Below are 15,457 nucleotides of genomic sequence, written 5' to 3'. Positions count from 1 at the left end.
TTGCAGTTTTACCCTTTGTGTTTTTTAAGTGTCATTTGATGCAGAAAACTCCAGTATTATACACACTGTCCAAAGTCACTGGCTCAAAAATGGTTAATGGCATGGCAGATTGTTTTGTGCTGCAGTATTGATGCTACCATTCACTCAGCAGTGATGTCTTTAGCATGCAGACACTGGAGAGATGGTGACCATTGCTTGACGATATGAATCTTTGGAAGAATCATGTGGGCTTATGTACACAGTGTGCTTTAGAATTATCTTACCGTGACTAAGAATGACTATTTAAACTGATCCCATGTAGTTTTTATAGGGATTTTTATATTGAGTATATGACTGTATTCAAACTGTTTAGATTAGATTAAGTGACTTGTGCAGATGTTAATACGCAGAATCATTAATTTTTACTATCAAAATTATGTTGTGAAATAATTTTTCAGTGCCATTTGAAATTGGTGTTGCCACAAACCAGATGAACACCACACCGTTGACACTATTTCCATTTACTGGAAGGGATAACCATTACCTACATGTCGGATACAAATAAAGGTGACAACCATCTTATTCTGTATACTAGGGAGACTTTACCAATGTCTGTGGTTTGTTATCCTAGAAGAGCATGTTCCCTTTTTCTTTAACTCCCTTCTTGTTTTATTTAAAGTTCAAACCAATTAAAAGGAGAAACCCCTTAACACATGACTGAGCAATTGATGTTTATAAATTATTATGTAGTGCCATGGAAAACCTCTTGCCAAAAGTGATGTCATGATGTAAAGATTTCAGTATTCTAAGTAAACATAAGACACAAGATACTGAATATATACCATATATTTAGCAAGTTAGTCTAATATTTTGTGAATTTGGACTACCTGATGGTTTCAGGAGTGGTTACATTCACGATCGTAGAGTACAGGACTGAATGGAGAAATGTACACATGCATGTCACATTCATGTCGGGATCAATATTTTTGCATGTCTTTAAATTCATGAATAGCACCAGACTTGTGAAATTCGCGAAAGAGAAAATCTGTTGAAATATTCAACGTATACAAGAGTAGTCTAGACTACACATGTATTCCTTAGTTGTTTATGTGTATACTGTGAATAGCTGCACAAACATATTCTACAGGCAGACCCCTTATGATGAGATAGTCTGGACTGCATAGATTTTTGTGTTATACAGAAATCTTGTTAATTTGTATTTAACAGATGTCCATAGGTTGCTGCATAAGCACACACAAGTAGAACTTCCCATGCAGTAGGCCTTAAAGATACAATACGTGTATATTGATTGTCGCGGTACTGCGTTGAGTCAAACTAACGGCTCGTTCGAATTTTTCAGAGCCCGCTCTGCTCTGGTACGAAACCATTATTGCATGATTACTAAGACATGAGAGCATTTTGGGGCGAGTAATTCTCACAGTGTTAGTTACATGAAAGGTACAGTGCACTCCCGTTACAACGAACACAGTTATAACGAAATTTCGTTATAACGAAGTAAATCTTCTGGTCCCAAAATTATCACCATTAAAGTCTATGGTACAAAATTTGCTTATAACGAACACGGTTATAGCGAAATTTCCGTTATAACGAAGTCTTTTCCAAGCGCCACCAACAAAGAAAAACAAAAGAAATGTGCTCCGTTATAACGAAATGCGAATTTCTTTCGAAAATATTGCGTAGCGGAACAAGCATTTATAGCGTCTGTGCATGGGTGAACACTTCACACCACTGTGTGTTTGCTCATTGTGTCACGCACAGTTTCTGAGGGGAACTTGCGTTTATTATTGTAATACAGTTATCCCATCACATTTCACATAGCTTTCCAGTGTATGATGAGTATTCAGCAAACATACTATGATATATATACGTGGTTCCTTGTTTTCGTTATACATTGTATTTGTTCCGTTATAACGAAATTTCGTTATAACGAAAGAAAACTGCCGGTCCCGAGCATTTCGTTATAACGGGAGTGCACTGTACTTTAACCTGAAACACAAACTAAGACAAGGAAACTCAGGGAAACTTTTGAGGTACCAAAACTGTATATTATCTTTAACTTGTAGGTGAGAGTTGTCACATTAGCATATTGGTTCGTCAGAGTATTTTAAAAAGAAAAAGTTTGTAGATTTATAAACTAATGGTAAAATCATCCAACTATTCAGCATGATTATTCTGTTGATTTGTGGGTCTGTGAGTGTAAACATCTTGTAGAAAGAGATGGGGGAGGGTGAGAATGTTACACCCATTTCAATTGATATATTATAAAGCTTTCAAGTGAACATACACGACAGTCTTGTGTGAGACATAGTCTATGTATGAGATATGTGTGGCGTGTAATTTTGAGTCCTCACACATATATTTTGAGAATTTCCCCCTTTTTTTCCCAAATCTCATAACCAAAGCAGCAACCAAGGGAAATGACAGTCTTACCAGTAAACTCCTCTCGTGCTGGTAAAATCTAAAGTGTCTCCAAAATTAGGTTGGTGTGAGTTGTGCCAAAGACGTGTGCTAAAAAAAAAAAAATCCATACTGGGAAAATTTTGTAATACATTGTAATTGATTCTTGCTGTATCCTTGATTGCGATGACAGAGTTTGCCTGTATTGTTTTTTTTTTTTCAATGCTTTTCTAGGTATATGTATCAATATGTGTGTGATGTATAGTCATCTCTTATAGTGTCTATTATACAATGATACAAGTTAATGTCATACTTGGACTTCTTGAAAATCCACCTTTTTCAGATACAAAACCTTAATGTCGCTGCATAGCAAATGTATATTCATGCAGCAGTCATGTGGAGTACAATCCAATTTTTCAAATGTCTGCCCTCATGCAATAATGCAACTACCGTATGTCCCCAAAAAAATTACAATGGGACCCTCGACAATGATAACTTTGAAAATAGTGAACCAATCCAAATACAATTACAGGGTATGAAACTATAACTCATTGCCCACATCTTACAGAAAACCCCATTCGATTTGCTTCAGTGGTCAAAGAGAAACGAGGAGTTTTGTATAGCATGTCAGGAATCCCTTCCCTCCAAGTTCTGTCCATTGTGTTCACACATTAATATGCAGTTCCAAGAGCATCCAAGTGCTAAACTTGGAAGAATCAGACCCATGACATACTTTACAATCCACATTTGTCTGTGACCACTTAACCGAATTGAATGGGGTTTTTGGCAAAATAGAGCTAAGATGTTATATCTTAAGACCCTGAAGTAGCATTTAGATAGTTAAATCATGTTGTGAGTTATCAATGTGAAAATCCGATTGCAATTTTTTTTTGACATACTGTACAGTGTCTTTGTCAACACTTGTACATATTGCATGGAGATATTTCTTTGATGTACACCAAAGAATACATTTACCATCATTAAAAGAAGCTTTTGCTTTCAGAAAAAGTCCACTGTGTTTTCAGTCAGTTCTGTTGTATATTGGGGCTATGAAGGACAATCAAAAATTGTACTAGTTGCTGTAAGAATTCATATGATATGCTCACTGCCTGTCACAACATTGTATTCTATGTTGTTGTTGTTGATGCTGGAGGTGGTGGTGGTGGTGTTGATCTATTTATTTATTTTTTTATTTTTTTGTCTTTTTGCTGTATATACTGCAGACACCAAAGACTTATCAGCAACCTAAGGCTCTTTCATCCGACTTGGCCAAGTCAAATCTTGGACAACGTGGAGCTATCATAGAAGTGTACGTCACTTGAGGTCCTGATTACTGGACCTACATTCTATTACACAGAAACATCTAGTAAATAGTACATGCACATATGTGAACTGTATTCTCAGTTACAAATGCATAAACACACACAAGAAACAAATGCACAAATCAACAAAAGACACTGGCATCTTCTAGAGCAAAATAGTGTATTTCTGAAGATCTTACACAAAACAACGTGTACATGCATTAATACATTGTAAATTCCTTTTCTGGCCAAGTCTAAACTTAGCACACATAACATTAATCCTCCATTTACACCTACGATTTGGTACATACAATGAACAGTTTGTAGCAGCCCTGATAGTGTTGAAAGTCAGGATGACTTTACAAGTGAAGTATAGAGTTCATGTCTTGCATCATAGAGCATGGAAACAAGGAATGTTCAATTTTTGTGAAACAAAAAGACGATATATACTGTAAAAGTGGAAATTTTTGCGCAACCAGAAGCTAGTGGGAAGATAAAAGCATGCTGATATTTTTACATGTCACGTGTTCCAGTATGATGCACAGGACAGAGTGGATCGGTGAGAATAGGATGCGTGAGTTTAACTTTGGAACTGTTTAAACCCACGAGCGCAGCGAGTAGGTTTTAGACTGTTTCAAAGTTAAACGTAAACATCCAATTCTCACTGATCCAGGAAATAGGCCTGTGCATCATTTGTGTTATAAAATGGGCCCGTAAATTCATAAAATACAACCATTTTCCCCATCGTGCGTCCGCTACACCTACAACACTATACAAGACTTGAGCCATGCGTTCGGATTTTACCGGACGCATGGCTCAGTGTGGATCAGTAAAAATCAGTGCATGACAATTGAACAATCCGGTAGCAGAGATACTAAAACCCATTTTATAATAGTTAATTTCCTGATCCCGTGAAATGAAAAACATGCAAAATTCATCTAACCCAGCCAAGCTCGAAATGTTACTCACACAAAAATATCCACTCTTACAGTGCATGAGATTGCTACTTTGCGTTGTCTTATTGTCCGCATGATTTGCTTTCAATAATGATACAGTATTTAAACTTTCCTTGAACATTACTCGATTCATTATCCTGAAAACCTTTTTGACAGATTGTGCCGAATAATGTGTACTGAAAGTAGCAAGAGGGGTCAGATTGGTTAGCTTAGAATGACAAAGAAGAAACAAACATTTCTTGTTTGATCACACAGTATTTTTTCTTTCTTTTTAAGGAGATTAACTTAAAATCACAAAGAAGCAAACTCTTCTTTTCTGATCACTCAGCATTTTTTTTTTAATTCATTCTGGAAACATCACTGCTTTTCTGAATTTGAAGCAGGACTAACCTTCCCGTGGAGTTTCGAAAAGGAGATTTAAATCAAAGTTGTAAATAAGGGTCTTCCTGATGATACTAATTTCTACCATGCACACTAGGTCAGGTTGCTGACCCAAACTAATTCACTGTTCAGACGTCCCAACTACTCTGATTTTGGAGGAAAGAATGTGAATTTTGACCATTTCCTGCTCTCGTTTCAGTACGAGTTTCCCATTTTTCTGGATGATTTTAATACACACCTTCTTTGGGAATTGCCGTTTCTTTCCTACTTTTGAGCTAATATCATTGGGAATGATAGAGAAGCATTCTATGTGAAGATCCTTTGAAATTAAAAGAACAAACAATACAGTCACAGTATTACAGAAACAGAAAACTGTAGACCTGACCAGCTAAGCCATTACAAAATGAAGAGGAGCCATATCTAGCATACTTCTACTTGTGCAAGGCTGACTGTGTTTCAGAAAATTGGTATTGTATATTACATGTACCTGACTGCTTTGTGTGGGAGCCCAACTGATCCCATGTCGCAAGAAAGTACAATGAACTCTGCACAAGTTGGCGGAGTGAAATTATGATAAGTGTGTGTTACGCCCCATCACATATTTCAGTTGAATATTACCTCAGTGGAGGCTTATTCTCCAGTACCCAATAAATTCAACTCGTGCAAAATTGATTGTATCCGAGTCAATTTTTAATTCTCTTAATCTGATAAAATACACTAAAATTTTGAAGAGTGCTTATTCTGGCAGGCACTTTGTTTTCAAAGCTTTATCACCTGGTCATAAACTCAACAAACATACAAAATTGTGTTCCACATCAGTCTACTTTGTGTGCGTTCAAGCTAGTTTGTATTTCACTACTGTAACAAGTTGTATGACAACTTTACATAAACACATTTACCCGTACACCATGCTTGTATAACTCATGCACGCGAAACTCCGAACTTTTCACACTAGCTGTCATGCCCCTTGAAAACCTACACATTTCTAATACAGGTCTCATTGCATTGCACATAAACATATTACAAGACTGCACTTCGGCAGTCATCATTCTGTTTAAAATAAAAAAAGACATACAACTGTACAAAAAATTAAAAAAAAAATCTTCCCCTTAACAAAGTTCTGCATGTAGAAAGAGGGGGGAAAACTCACTTTAAGCAAAGCATCGTGAGTGACAAAATCCTGCAAATGCTTGGCAGCTGCAATGCCTACTTTCCTGACTGACATCACCTGGACTTCTGGCAGGGACGAATGAGGCAATCTTCTCAGTGCTGTCTTTAGCTACATTTTATCCTGTGTGTGTGTCTCTCTCTGTTAGCGCCCTCACTCGCAGCCCTCGTTGACGTCACTGGAGTTGTTGCTGCCGTCGCCGTCGGTTCGATGGGTCTCCATGTAGTGCTTCATCTTCTCCAGGATGTCGAGTGGCAGCTTGAACCACTGTAACTCCTCCAGGGCCACATTGTCTGCCTCTCTGTTCAGCCAAGGATAGGAGGAGGAATGGGGTTGGAGAGGGGAAGAGTGGGGTGTGGAAATATGGGGTGGGTGTGGAAGGATGGAGGGGGTGTGAAAGAGTGGAGGTGTGTTTGGAAGGTGGAAGTGGGCATGGAAGAATGAGGAAGGGTGGAGAGGGTTGTAGAATTGTCGGTTGGGTGTGAAAGGGGGGATTGCAGAATTGTTGGGTGGGTGTGGAAAGGGGGTGGTGCAGAATTGTCGGGTGGGTGTGCAAGGGGGGCAGGGATTGAGAGAAGAAAGAGATGGATGAAGGTTAGTGCCAAAAGCATACACAGCTTGTCCTATTGAGTGCCACAAAAGGGGTGACCCTGGGTAGAGATCTGATACACTCAGTGCAGTCAGCTCTCCTTTTGAGAGAAATCTACTGGGACCAAATGATTAGTTTTTACTTCTACAATAACTGAACTTGTATGATACAATCACCACACACTTTTCAAACAGTGGTCAGACAATTTACTCCAGCTGAGACAGTATTTGATCTAAGACTTATGTAATTTCAAGTAATTCATGTCAGATTGACCATGCCTGAATTACCAAATTACCTTCTGTATCTCTGTGTGCAAAATGACTGGTCAGGAAAGAAAGTTACAGAATGTTCCATCTAAAGGGTTTGCAATGTTTTGAGGAATTGGATTCCCAAAAAGTGTTTCAAAACCATGATAAGGATATTCTGCATACATGTATTCCTATCAGCAAAACACATCATCTCTTTCATCACCATTAGTTAAAAAATGTCAAGAACACAAAATTCTGTGTCGGCCAATAGTGAGCATTAGATCTGCGACATTTACAATGCATCTCCTCCTAGGGTGGACAATTGAAACATATGTCTGGCCAATGTGCCAAATACTGCTGCCTCATAGGATTAGCATTGCAGATCTATAGCTCACTATGATCTCATCAGCACCACCTCCACTAAGCTTACGAAAAAACAACTTTGCATCACATATTCAGTGCACTCCCGTTAAAACGAACACGGTTATAATGGAATTCCGGTTCCAACAAAATAAAAATCCAGGTTGCAAAATTATCGGCTCTATGTTTGTTTACTGTTTGTTTGTTCGGTTATAATGAAATTTTGATATAACGAAAGAAAACTGCAGGTCCCAAGGACTTCACTATAATGGGAGTCCACTGTACTTAATTAAATGATCTACTGAAGTGAATCAACTTTATAAAAAGTCTACATTTCACCAACTTGATACAATGCAGTGGATTCCCATTATAACAAAGTCTTCGGGACAAGCAGTTATCTTTCGTTATATCGAAGTTTCGTTATAACTGAACAAATAGATAATAAAAAACATAGAGCCAATGATTTTGTGACCTAGATTTTTATTTCATTGTAACCCAAATTTCGTTATAACTGTGTTCGTTTTAACGGGTCTACACTGTAATGTGATTCTGATATACGGGCAAAAAGTCATATACAGGCCTATCTGGCACGAGATGTACCGTAAAGAAAGATTCTCTGCAATCATATCTACAATCTTCTGACCTGTACTCATCGGTTTCGGCGAGGTCTAAGACATCATCAAGCAGCAGTATGTAAGCTTTGCCCCCAGTGGCAGGCATGAGGTGTCTGTCGTACAGCCACTGCTTGTCATCTTGGTCTCCGGCATACTATGTGTGAGAGAGACAGAGAGAGATACTTTCGGCACATACTGTATACCACATTTCTTCCACAACTAGTATAACTGTGCAATTTATATGCATCTGAAAATTCTATGCGAGTCACTGCTGAGCATATGGCTGGCAATGCTTTTGGCTTTATAGCATAGGTCCATGTTCTGCACCTGAAATACATCTTGCATGGATACAACATTTAATGGGCCAACAGTGGCTTATGCTTGGTGGAGGGCAAATCCAATCAATCTAATCAATCAAATCTCCAAAATCCCCATCAAAAGACTATAGACCAGCCAGACTACAGCAGTGCAACTGACTAGTATGCCCTCTGCTTTCCCCTGCAATCACTATTTTTTTTTTTTTTGCCACATGTACATGGCCCTTCATTGACAGTGTGACTAAGTTCATCGGCTTCAACCACTGACTTTGAGGATTGACTGTTAACTCTCTCCACACAAAGCAAACATTTCCCACATTATTTCTATCCATTATGATAAAACATATAACTTGACTCCCTGTTGGAGTTTAGGGTGGAAATGACATTTTCTGCTAGATTTCTCGTGTTCTTCGACCTTGACCTTTGACCAGTCATTTTTTTAGCAACTGTTCCTTAATTTCCATCCATCCCACCATTATCATATTATAATTTATATTGCCTTCCGGATGGAGGCATGAAAAAGAAACCCAATAGACATTTAGAAGTACTGAAGAAATTGCGAGAACTACAACCATGTTTAAAAAAAAAAAAAATGTATCACCTCACTGTCTGCCACTGCTTCTTACCTTGAAGAGTTCTGGATGTTTGATGTACAGTCTGCCTCGTGTTGCACCAAGACCAAGAGCTCTAATCATACAAAGACGCAAGCTTATAGTAAATCAATGCAATTAGATCACAAGCCAGACTCTCAAGTCCCAATATCTATACTCTCATATTCACGTAATACCTGGAGAAATCTTTAATGCAAAACTACATAAATTTCAAATTAATCAATACTCAATCTCACCTTACATTCCCCCCCCCAAAAAAAAATAAAGTTAATTAGCAATTCCATGTTTTATCTCTTTTTCCTATTAATAGCTAAATTTACTGTGAACTAACATCCCTAAAATGGTTAAACTGATCTCTATATTCAATCTATATTTCAACCACAGATTGGTCTATCAAGCAACAATGTTAATTCCTTCTCCATGCATTCATCAAACACACCTACTGAAAAAATATATATACATAAATATATAAATAGTATATTCATTGTATATATATATTGTATATATTGTAAGGTTTATCCCAGCGACAAGACCTCGTATCTACAAAATGTCAAATATAAAACTGTAAAACACGATGTTTTCGCGGCATGAAATTTTCGTGAATTGGAGCCTACGACCTTTTCTGCGGCATGAAATTTTCGCGAACTGCCTCCAATATTCAATGCATATAGTATAGACAAGAACTTTCGCGTGCATTTTAATTTCGCGAATCTCGTCTCTCGCAAAATTCGCGAAATTAAAATGCACATGAACATTCCTTGTTTTACACTATATCAAATGGGATAGTCTTTCCTTTGACATGCCATGGTAGTTTCATTTTTGGGGTAAGACAGCTAGGATTTGGACAGGACGTCACTTAACTGATTATCTTAAATTTAATCCAAAAATATTAATTTCACCAAAATTTCAGATACAAGGTCTTGTCATCCCAGCAACGAATTATATTTTTATATTTATATATTGTATATATTGTAAGGTCTCTCAAAAAGTGCCCCAATGAAGAGATCCATGTGTCAGTTTCAGAGGAGAGCATATTTTCAGTGACTACTTCACAAAGTAAGAAAAAAAATTGTGGGAAAAACATTCAAGGTACACTTGTACATATAAAGAGTTTGACTTCAAAAATAAACCCCATTTTCATTATTCTTTTCTTTTTTAAGTACTGTCATAATCAAATAGAGAAAAATAAAATCTTTTCCATGACACTGCACTTGTTACATATTCAAAAAAACATTCTAGAAGATATTATCAAATTTATCACATATTTGAATTATTTTCCTCACTTTCTAGCTAATTAAATCTCAAATATCTCAAATTGAGAAAAAAAGGATAGATATTACCTTTTGCATTTAAACTCTTCATATGTTGAGGGGAAAGAATACAAAGTCTGTACTACAAAGAAGCTTACTTGTTTGCCTTGGCCCCCATGACGAATTTGGTGTCTGACTGGAGTCGACCAGGGTCCCACTTTGGGCCCTCTCTCTTCACTGGTTCCACTTTCACCTTGTTGGGCTTGTAGTTGCCTGACGACGTTGTGATGACGTCGGTGTAGTCGCGGTGGTGGGCTGGTGGCCGGCCCTTTCTCTGTGGGTGGGTTGGAGAGGGATTATTATCAGTGAGAGCCACCGCACAGTGTCTATTCTGAGAAAATAGTACAGTTTTCCTACACCTCATCAGTCCACATTACTGCCTAACACTTTGTTTTCCTGATGAAACTTGGTTGCAATACTTGAGTGATGGTGTAACAATGTATCAAGGTTGCCAGCACTCTGAGTATCTATAGCTCTTTTTATTTGTCACTCTCCCATTTCCATATACACATCACTCACCATCCTATTAGCAGATCATATCAATGTGGCGAAACATCCCTGAACACACACACACACACACACACACACACACACACACACACACACACACACACACACACACACACACACACACACAAATACAGAGGATGTGGTACTCACAACATCAGAAAAATGATTCATATGATGAATCATAACAGCATCAGGAATAGGGATGCATAGCATTTCATTGCACCAAAAGTCAAGTACGTGAGCAAGTCAAATACTGGAGCAACACAAACGGCCCTGTTGCATAAAAATTTAGAAAATCAAACATAAGTCAGCTATTGGCAAATGAGAATGAAGTATTCACAGACTCATGTGTGATTTTCTGACTAATGTCTGATCTCATCTTTTATGCAACAGGGCCCTGAGGAATAATATAAATATTACAAGCACATTTCAAGAAGGTACTAACAGAATGGAATTTTATACTGCATTACTATTCTGTTATCTTACCTTCCGTGTCTGAATCGTGGGAGTCGGCCTCAGGGAAAACGTTGTGGATTCATCACTGTTGTACTTTGACCTCTGTGGAAGACATATTCTTTTCATTACCATACAATTTCTGAATCATAATCTCTCAATAAAAACTTTGTTTTAATGCAACATGGGCAACTGCAATACAAGCAATGGATTTTGATGGCCTCTTGTGGCATTCTCACTTCAAAAGAATAAAAGAAGTAGTTGCTACATTCTCCCACAGTTTATACCTTCTATCTTGTTGAATTTATGAATCTGATCTCTATAAATGCACTTCAACCTTGTAAACTACAGTGTAATAATAGTTGGTTCAAAAGGGTCTAAGGAAGCCATAGTTTGCTCTTTTGTAAGCACCACAATTATTTGTTCCTTGATTCATAATAACATTCCTCAATGAATGGAAAAAAAAAAATTGACATGTCCCTGGGCTGCCAATATTCACACATCAGGGGGGTATTTCATGAAGCAATTTGTCAGAAATTTCGTCTGTCAAACTGTTAAAAGCTACTGAAATCCTTGCTTCTGATTGGCTGAAAGCAAATTTTGTCCAACAAGTTGTCGGACAAAATGCTTCATGAAATGCCCCCCAGAAGTCAAGGAGGTCCCAAAGACTACACAGGGAGAAAGTTGTGTATAACACACATCTTCATAGGCACAGATGTTGCCGAAAATCAAGGACGGAGGCTTTCATTGAGCGTGTTTATACAGAGAAGCAAAATATGCGCTCATGCCGGCTCATGCGAGAGGACCTCTCGAATTTTGCTCTGTATAAACACGGCGTATGCCGGCATACGGCGCCAAATGCAGGCTCATGCGAGAGGTTCCGTCCGCCACCTTTTGAGGTGGCCGATGCGAGAGGAGCCTCGCGTATTTTGCTGTGTGTTTATACAGACGACCGAAATTTGAGAGGTAACCGGAAAGCGCGTATTTTAATATCTGTCATGATCGAACCACGTCTTCTCCTTCTTACTGAAAAACTGGATTTCAATTGATCATTTGGCCGGGTGGTTGTCAAGAGGAACGTTACAAGAATGACCTTCAAGCTTGGTGGTCCTGATGACTTTGCCGGTGCCATCTTGATTTTTTTTCTTCATTTTTTCCCATCATGCAATAAACTGCACTGCAAACGTGACCTATGCTTGACCCCAAATTCGAGAGGTCCGGTTCAGCTGAGGTCCGCTCGCATCGGCTCGCATCGGCCTGCATGAGCGGATATTTTGACTTCTGCATAAACACGCACATAGTCTTTTGTCAAGACGTAAGAGCGTGCTGAAGAATCAATGAGACTTGTCAACTGTGCTTAGTCTCCACAGGAGGATCTCTATTCATTGTGTCACAGGCGAGGGCGAGTTTCAGGGAGGGGGGGGGGGGGGGCTCACCTTCCTGTCGGGCTCGTCGCAGTCGTCCTCGTCATTGCGCCTGAGAGCGGCGTCCGTTGTCCTCATGCGGTCAAGGTGCATCTTGACGTCGTTGGCATGGTGATGCTCCCTGGCGTCCTTCCCCGACACATGCTTGGTGGGCTTGAAGAGGTCCTTAGCCTGGTAGTGAGATGAACATTACTTAATCTTAGATAATGGTCGCCATGACAACTCACATGAATAGGACAAAGGTGGGGGAGGGGGAAAAGAGGCAAGTAGAGGAGACAGAGGGACACAACATCAAACAATGAGACAGTTATAATGTCAAACACATTCATGAGCCAGAGACAGACTGAGAGAGAGAAGATAGGAGGAAGAAAGAAAGAGAGAAGGAGAAAATAAGACAGAAGATCTATCTATGACAAACATGCAAGGTAAAGGTTGCCTGGTGCAACCAAAAACAGGTCAGCTATGATTCTGTATGAGCATGATCACCTTTTGTAGAGTTCATGCTACACACTCTCCATTAGCACCAGTATAAAAAGTCATAAGCCCATCAAAGAACACACGCTCGCTATTAAACTTACCGCTTCCAGGCTGTTCCTGAATACAGTCAACACATGTTCCTCGGTCACACTGTCGGTTCCATAGTTCTCTCTCATATTCTCAACAGCCATGTAAAAGAACTGCAATACACAAATAGTATGACAGGAATAATGACAAACATAACAAATGCTTACATTTCTCAATAAGGAGGGGAGATACCTGATTAAAATGAACAAGAGCTACAGAATCTTGTTCTCATGTGTCATTCTAACATTCCAACATTGGTCCCTAATGAAGATAACTTTATGTAACTCATCATTTTTCTTACCCTATGAGTTTGTGATGCATTAATTTCATGAGAAGTAGACAGTTATAACAGTCTACACATGTTCAAATGACATTAAAGGCATGCCACTGCTCTGGTATGAATATAAACGGATGATGCAATAAAGACCACATTATTAGAACAGATTACCTACTATGCAGATTTGGAAAGAAGAGTAATTGTCAAACAAGCAATATACTCTAAGTTTAACTGGTCTTTTAGCACATCTACTTTCTACACTGCACAGAGCAAGAACTGAGTATAGGCTTACTGGACAGAGAAGTTAAACAAGTGTGAATTTTGGTCGCTCCTAGCAATCAGCATATGGGTGTCAAGCACCCCTAATACAAAAATTCAAACTTGAGCAGAACTTGCTTAGACCTCTGCAGAAATGACATCAACCTGTTTTGTAGTGAATCAATGCTAAGATGTTATTTCTCTCACCTGGGCATAATACTGGAATATACAGTGGATGTCCTTGTTGATTCTCTTCTGCAGTGTTTCTCGCAGAATCTCCAGGGGCAGAATGGGTTCAAATACCACTCCACTCCTGATGAAAGTCAACAAAACAAAAAAGATCAATTACTAATATTTCATACAATTACACAGATACACTGAGAAAATACATAATTAAAGGCTTCAGGTGTATGTACTATATAAATATATATGCATATCATCAAGATGTATCATTTATTCACTTACTTTTACTACCAATCACAAATAATGGAAGAAAATAGTCTTTCTGCCTCTGCTATAATAGGTTTGGAACACCCTGCTCTTATACCGGTATAGAAAATACTGATCATTGATACTGATCTATCATACAGTGGATGTATACAGTGGATGTGGATACAGTGTACCATACTCTAGAAAGCAAAATGTTCTAAAATAATGTCCTTTAGGTGATCATGAACATACCTGTACGGATGGAGGCCGAGCTATTTTAATGATCCATGAAAATTATGCTTCAATGTATCCATTACAACAAAAGAATAATGATAATCATTGAAAGAGATATTCAGAGAATAAAATTCTTTTTTTTTTTAGGTTGTGACTCATGAACATATCAAGCAACACAGGGTCCACTTCTAAATGACATCATAAGCATTATGATAACAGTGAGTATTTGACCTCTGACCTTGTTTTGAAGTTGACACCAGGTTGTCTGGTCAGTCTCTGATGCTTGCTGGTTGGAAACGTCTTCAGAGACATGCAAAATGGGTTCTTCTGCCAAAGGTAAACATGAAAGGATAATGGGAAAGAGAATTCTTTGCAGTCTTTTGATGATCTCACAACAAACTGAACACTGCATGTGTAGTTCAACACATCCATTACAGTCTATCATCCTGTTTAACTCTGCACTATCCATGGACTTTGCCAAATACTTTTATTCTTTTGAAACAAAAATAATGTCTTATTCTAGGCAGGGCTATAACATACATACTGTGGTGGAGGGCAAAAAACAAATGAATCAGCCAATGCACAACATCATGAAATAAAAAAAATACATGAACACTAATTACCTCTTCAATGTGAAGATGTGGAGCATCAAAGGTATCCAAACTAATGTAGATATCATACAGTGCACTCCCATTATAATGAACACAGTTATGACAAAATTCCAGTTACGACGAAGTAAAAATTCAGACCACAACATTATTCAGTCTATGTATTTTCATTGAAAGAAAACTGCAGGTCCCAAGGGCTTTGTTATGACGGGAGTCCTCTGCTATCAGATTTGTGGAAGATTTCTCTGTCAGCATGAGACACAACTAGCCCACAGGGTACTTGCTAAACTATGTTCTCATATCTCTCTGTGCCCAAGAGGAAAACTTACGATTTTGTGGCGAAGGAGTGCCTTCTTCTTAGACAGGCTGTCATTGGTCCAATGAGGAGGGAGGCTTTCTACGAAACTCATCGTGAAATGTCGCCGCACTCTGGTACTGCTTTACGAAG

General features: G+C 38.5%; 1 protein-coding gene across 1 annotated transcript; it reads right to left on the bottom strand.

The window, feature by feature from the left end:
* Nucleotides 1-6,356: 6,356 nt before the first annotated feature.
* Nucleotides 6,357-15,457, bottom strand: LOC139735218 (deoxynucleotidyltransferase terminal-interacting protein 1-like). The gene is made up of 10 exons (XM_071645976.1): nucleotides 15,339-15,457; nucleotides 14,640-14,728; nucleotides 13,946-14,051; nucleotides 13,218-13,316; nucleotides 12,652-12,810; nucleotides 11,249-11,320; nucleotides 10,351-10,526; nucleotides 8,958-9,018; nucleotides 8,044-8,168; nucleotides 6,357-6,504 (listed from the first exon to the last, which is right to left on the bottom strand). Exons 1-10 carry the CDS (start codon nucleotides 15,417-15,419, stop codon nucleotides 6,357-6,359), a joined length of 1,116 nt encoding a protein of 371 aa, XP_071502077.1. The 5' UTR covers nucleotides 15,420-15,457.

Source organism: Diadema antillarum, unplaced genomic scaffold (assembly GCF_040938485.1).
Source record: "Diadema antillarum isolate AM-2024a unplaced genomic scaffold, OU_Dant_1.0 seq00000565_RagTag, whole genome shotgun sequence".
NCBI lineage: Eukaryota > Metazoa > Echinodermata > Echinoidea > Diadematoida > Diadematidae > Diadema > Diadema antillarum.
Note: the sequence above shows the minus strand (reverse complement) of the source record. Positions and strands in the feature narration are given on the sequence as shown.

Bases quoted from the DNA above. Each gene is read 5' to 3' on its own strand.
- LOC139735218 (XM_071645976.1), bottom strand. From the start codon at position 15,419: ATGAGTTTCGTAGAAAGCCTCCCTCCTCATTGGACCAATGACAGCCTG. The intron at 12,811-13,217 runs GTAAGTTTAATA...TCTCACTACCAG, and splicing joins TCAGGAACAGCCTGGAAGCG to GCTAAGGACCTCTTCAAGCC. The intron at 10,527-11,248 runs GTAAGATAACAG...ACCCACCCACAG, and splicing joins CCACGATTCAGACACGGAAG to AGAAAGGGCCGGCCACCAGC.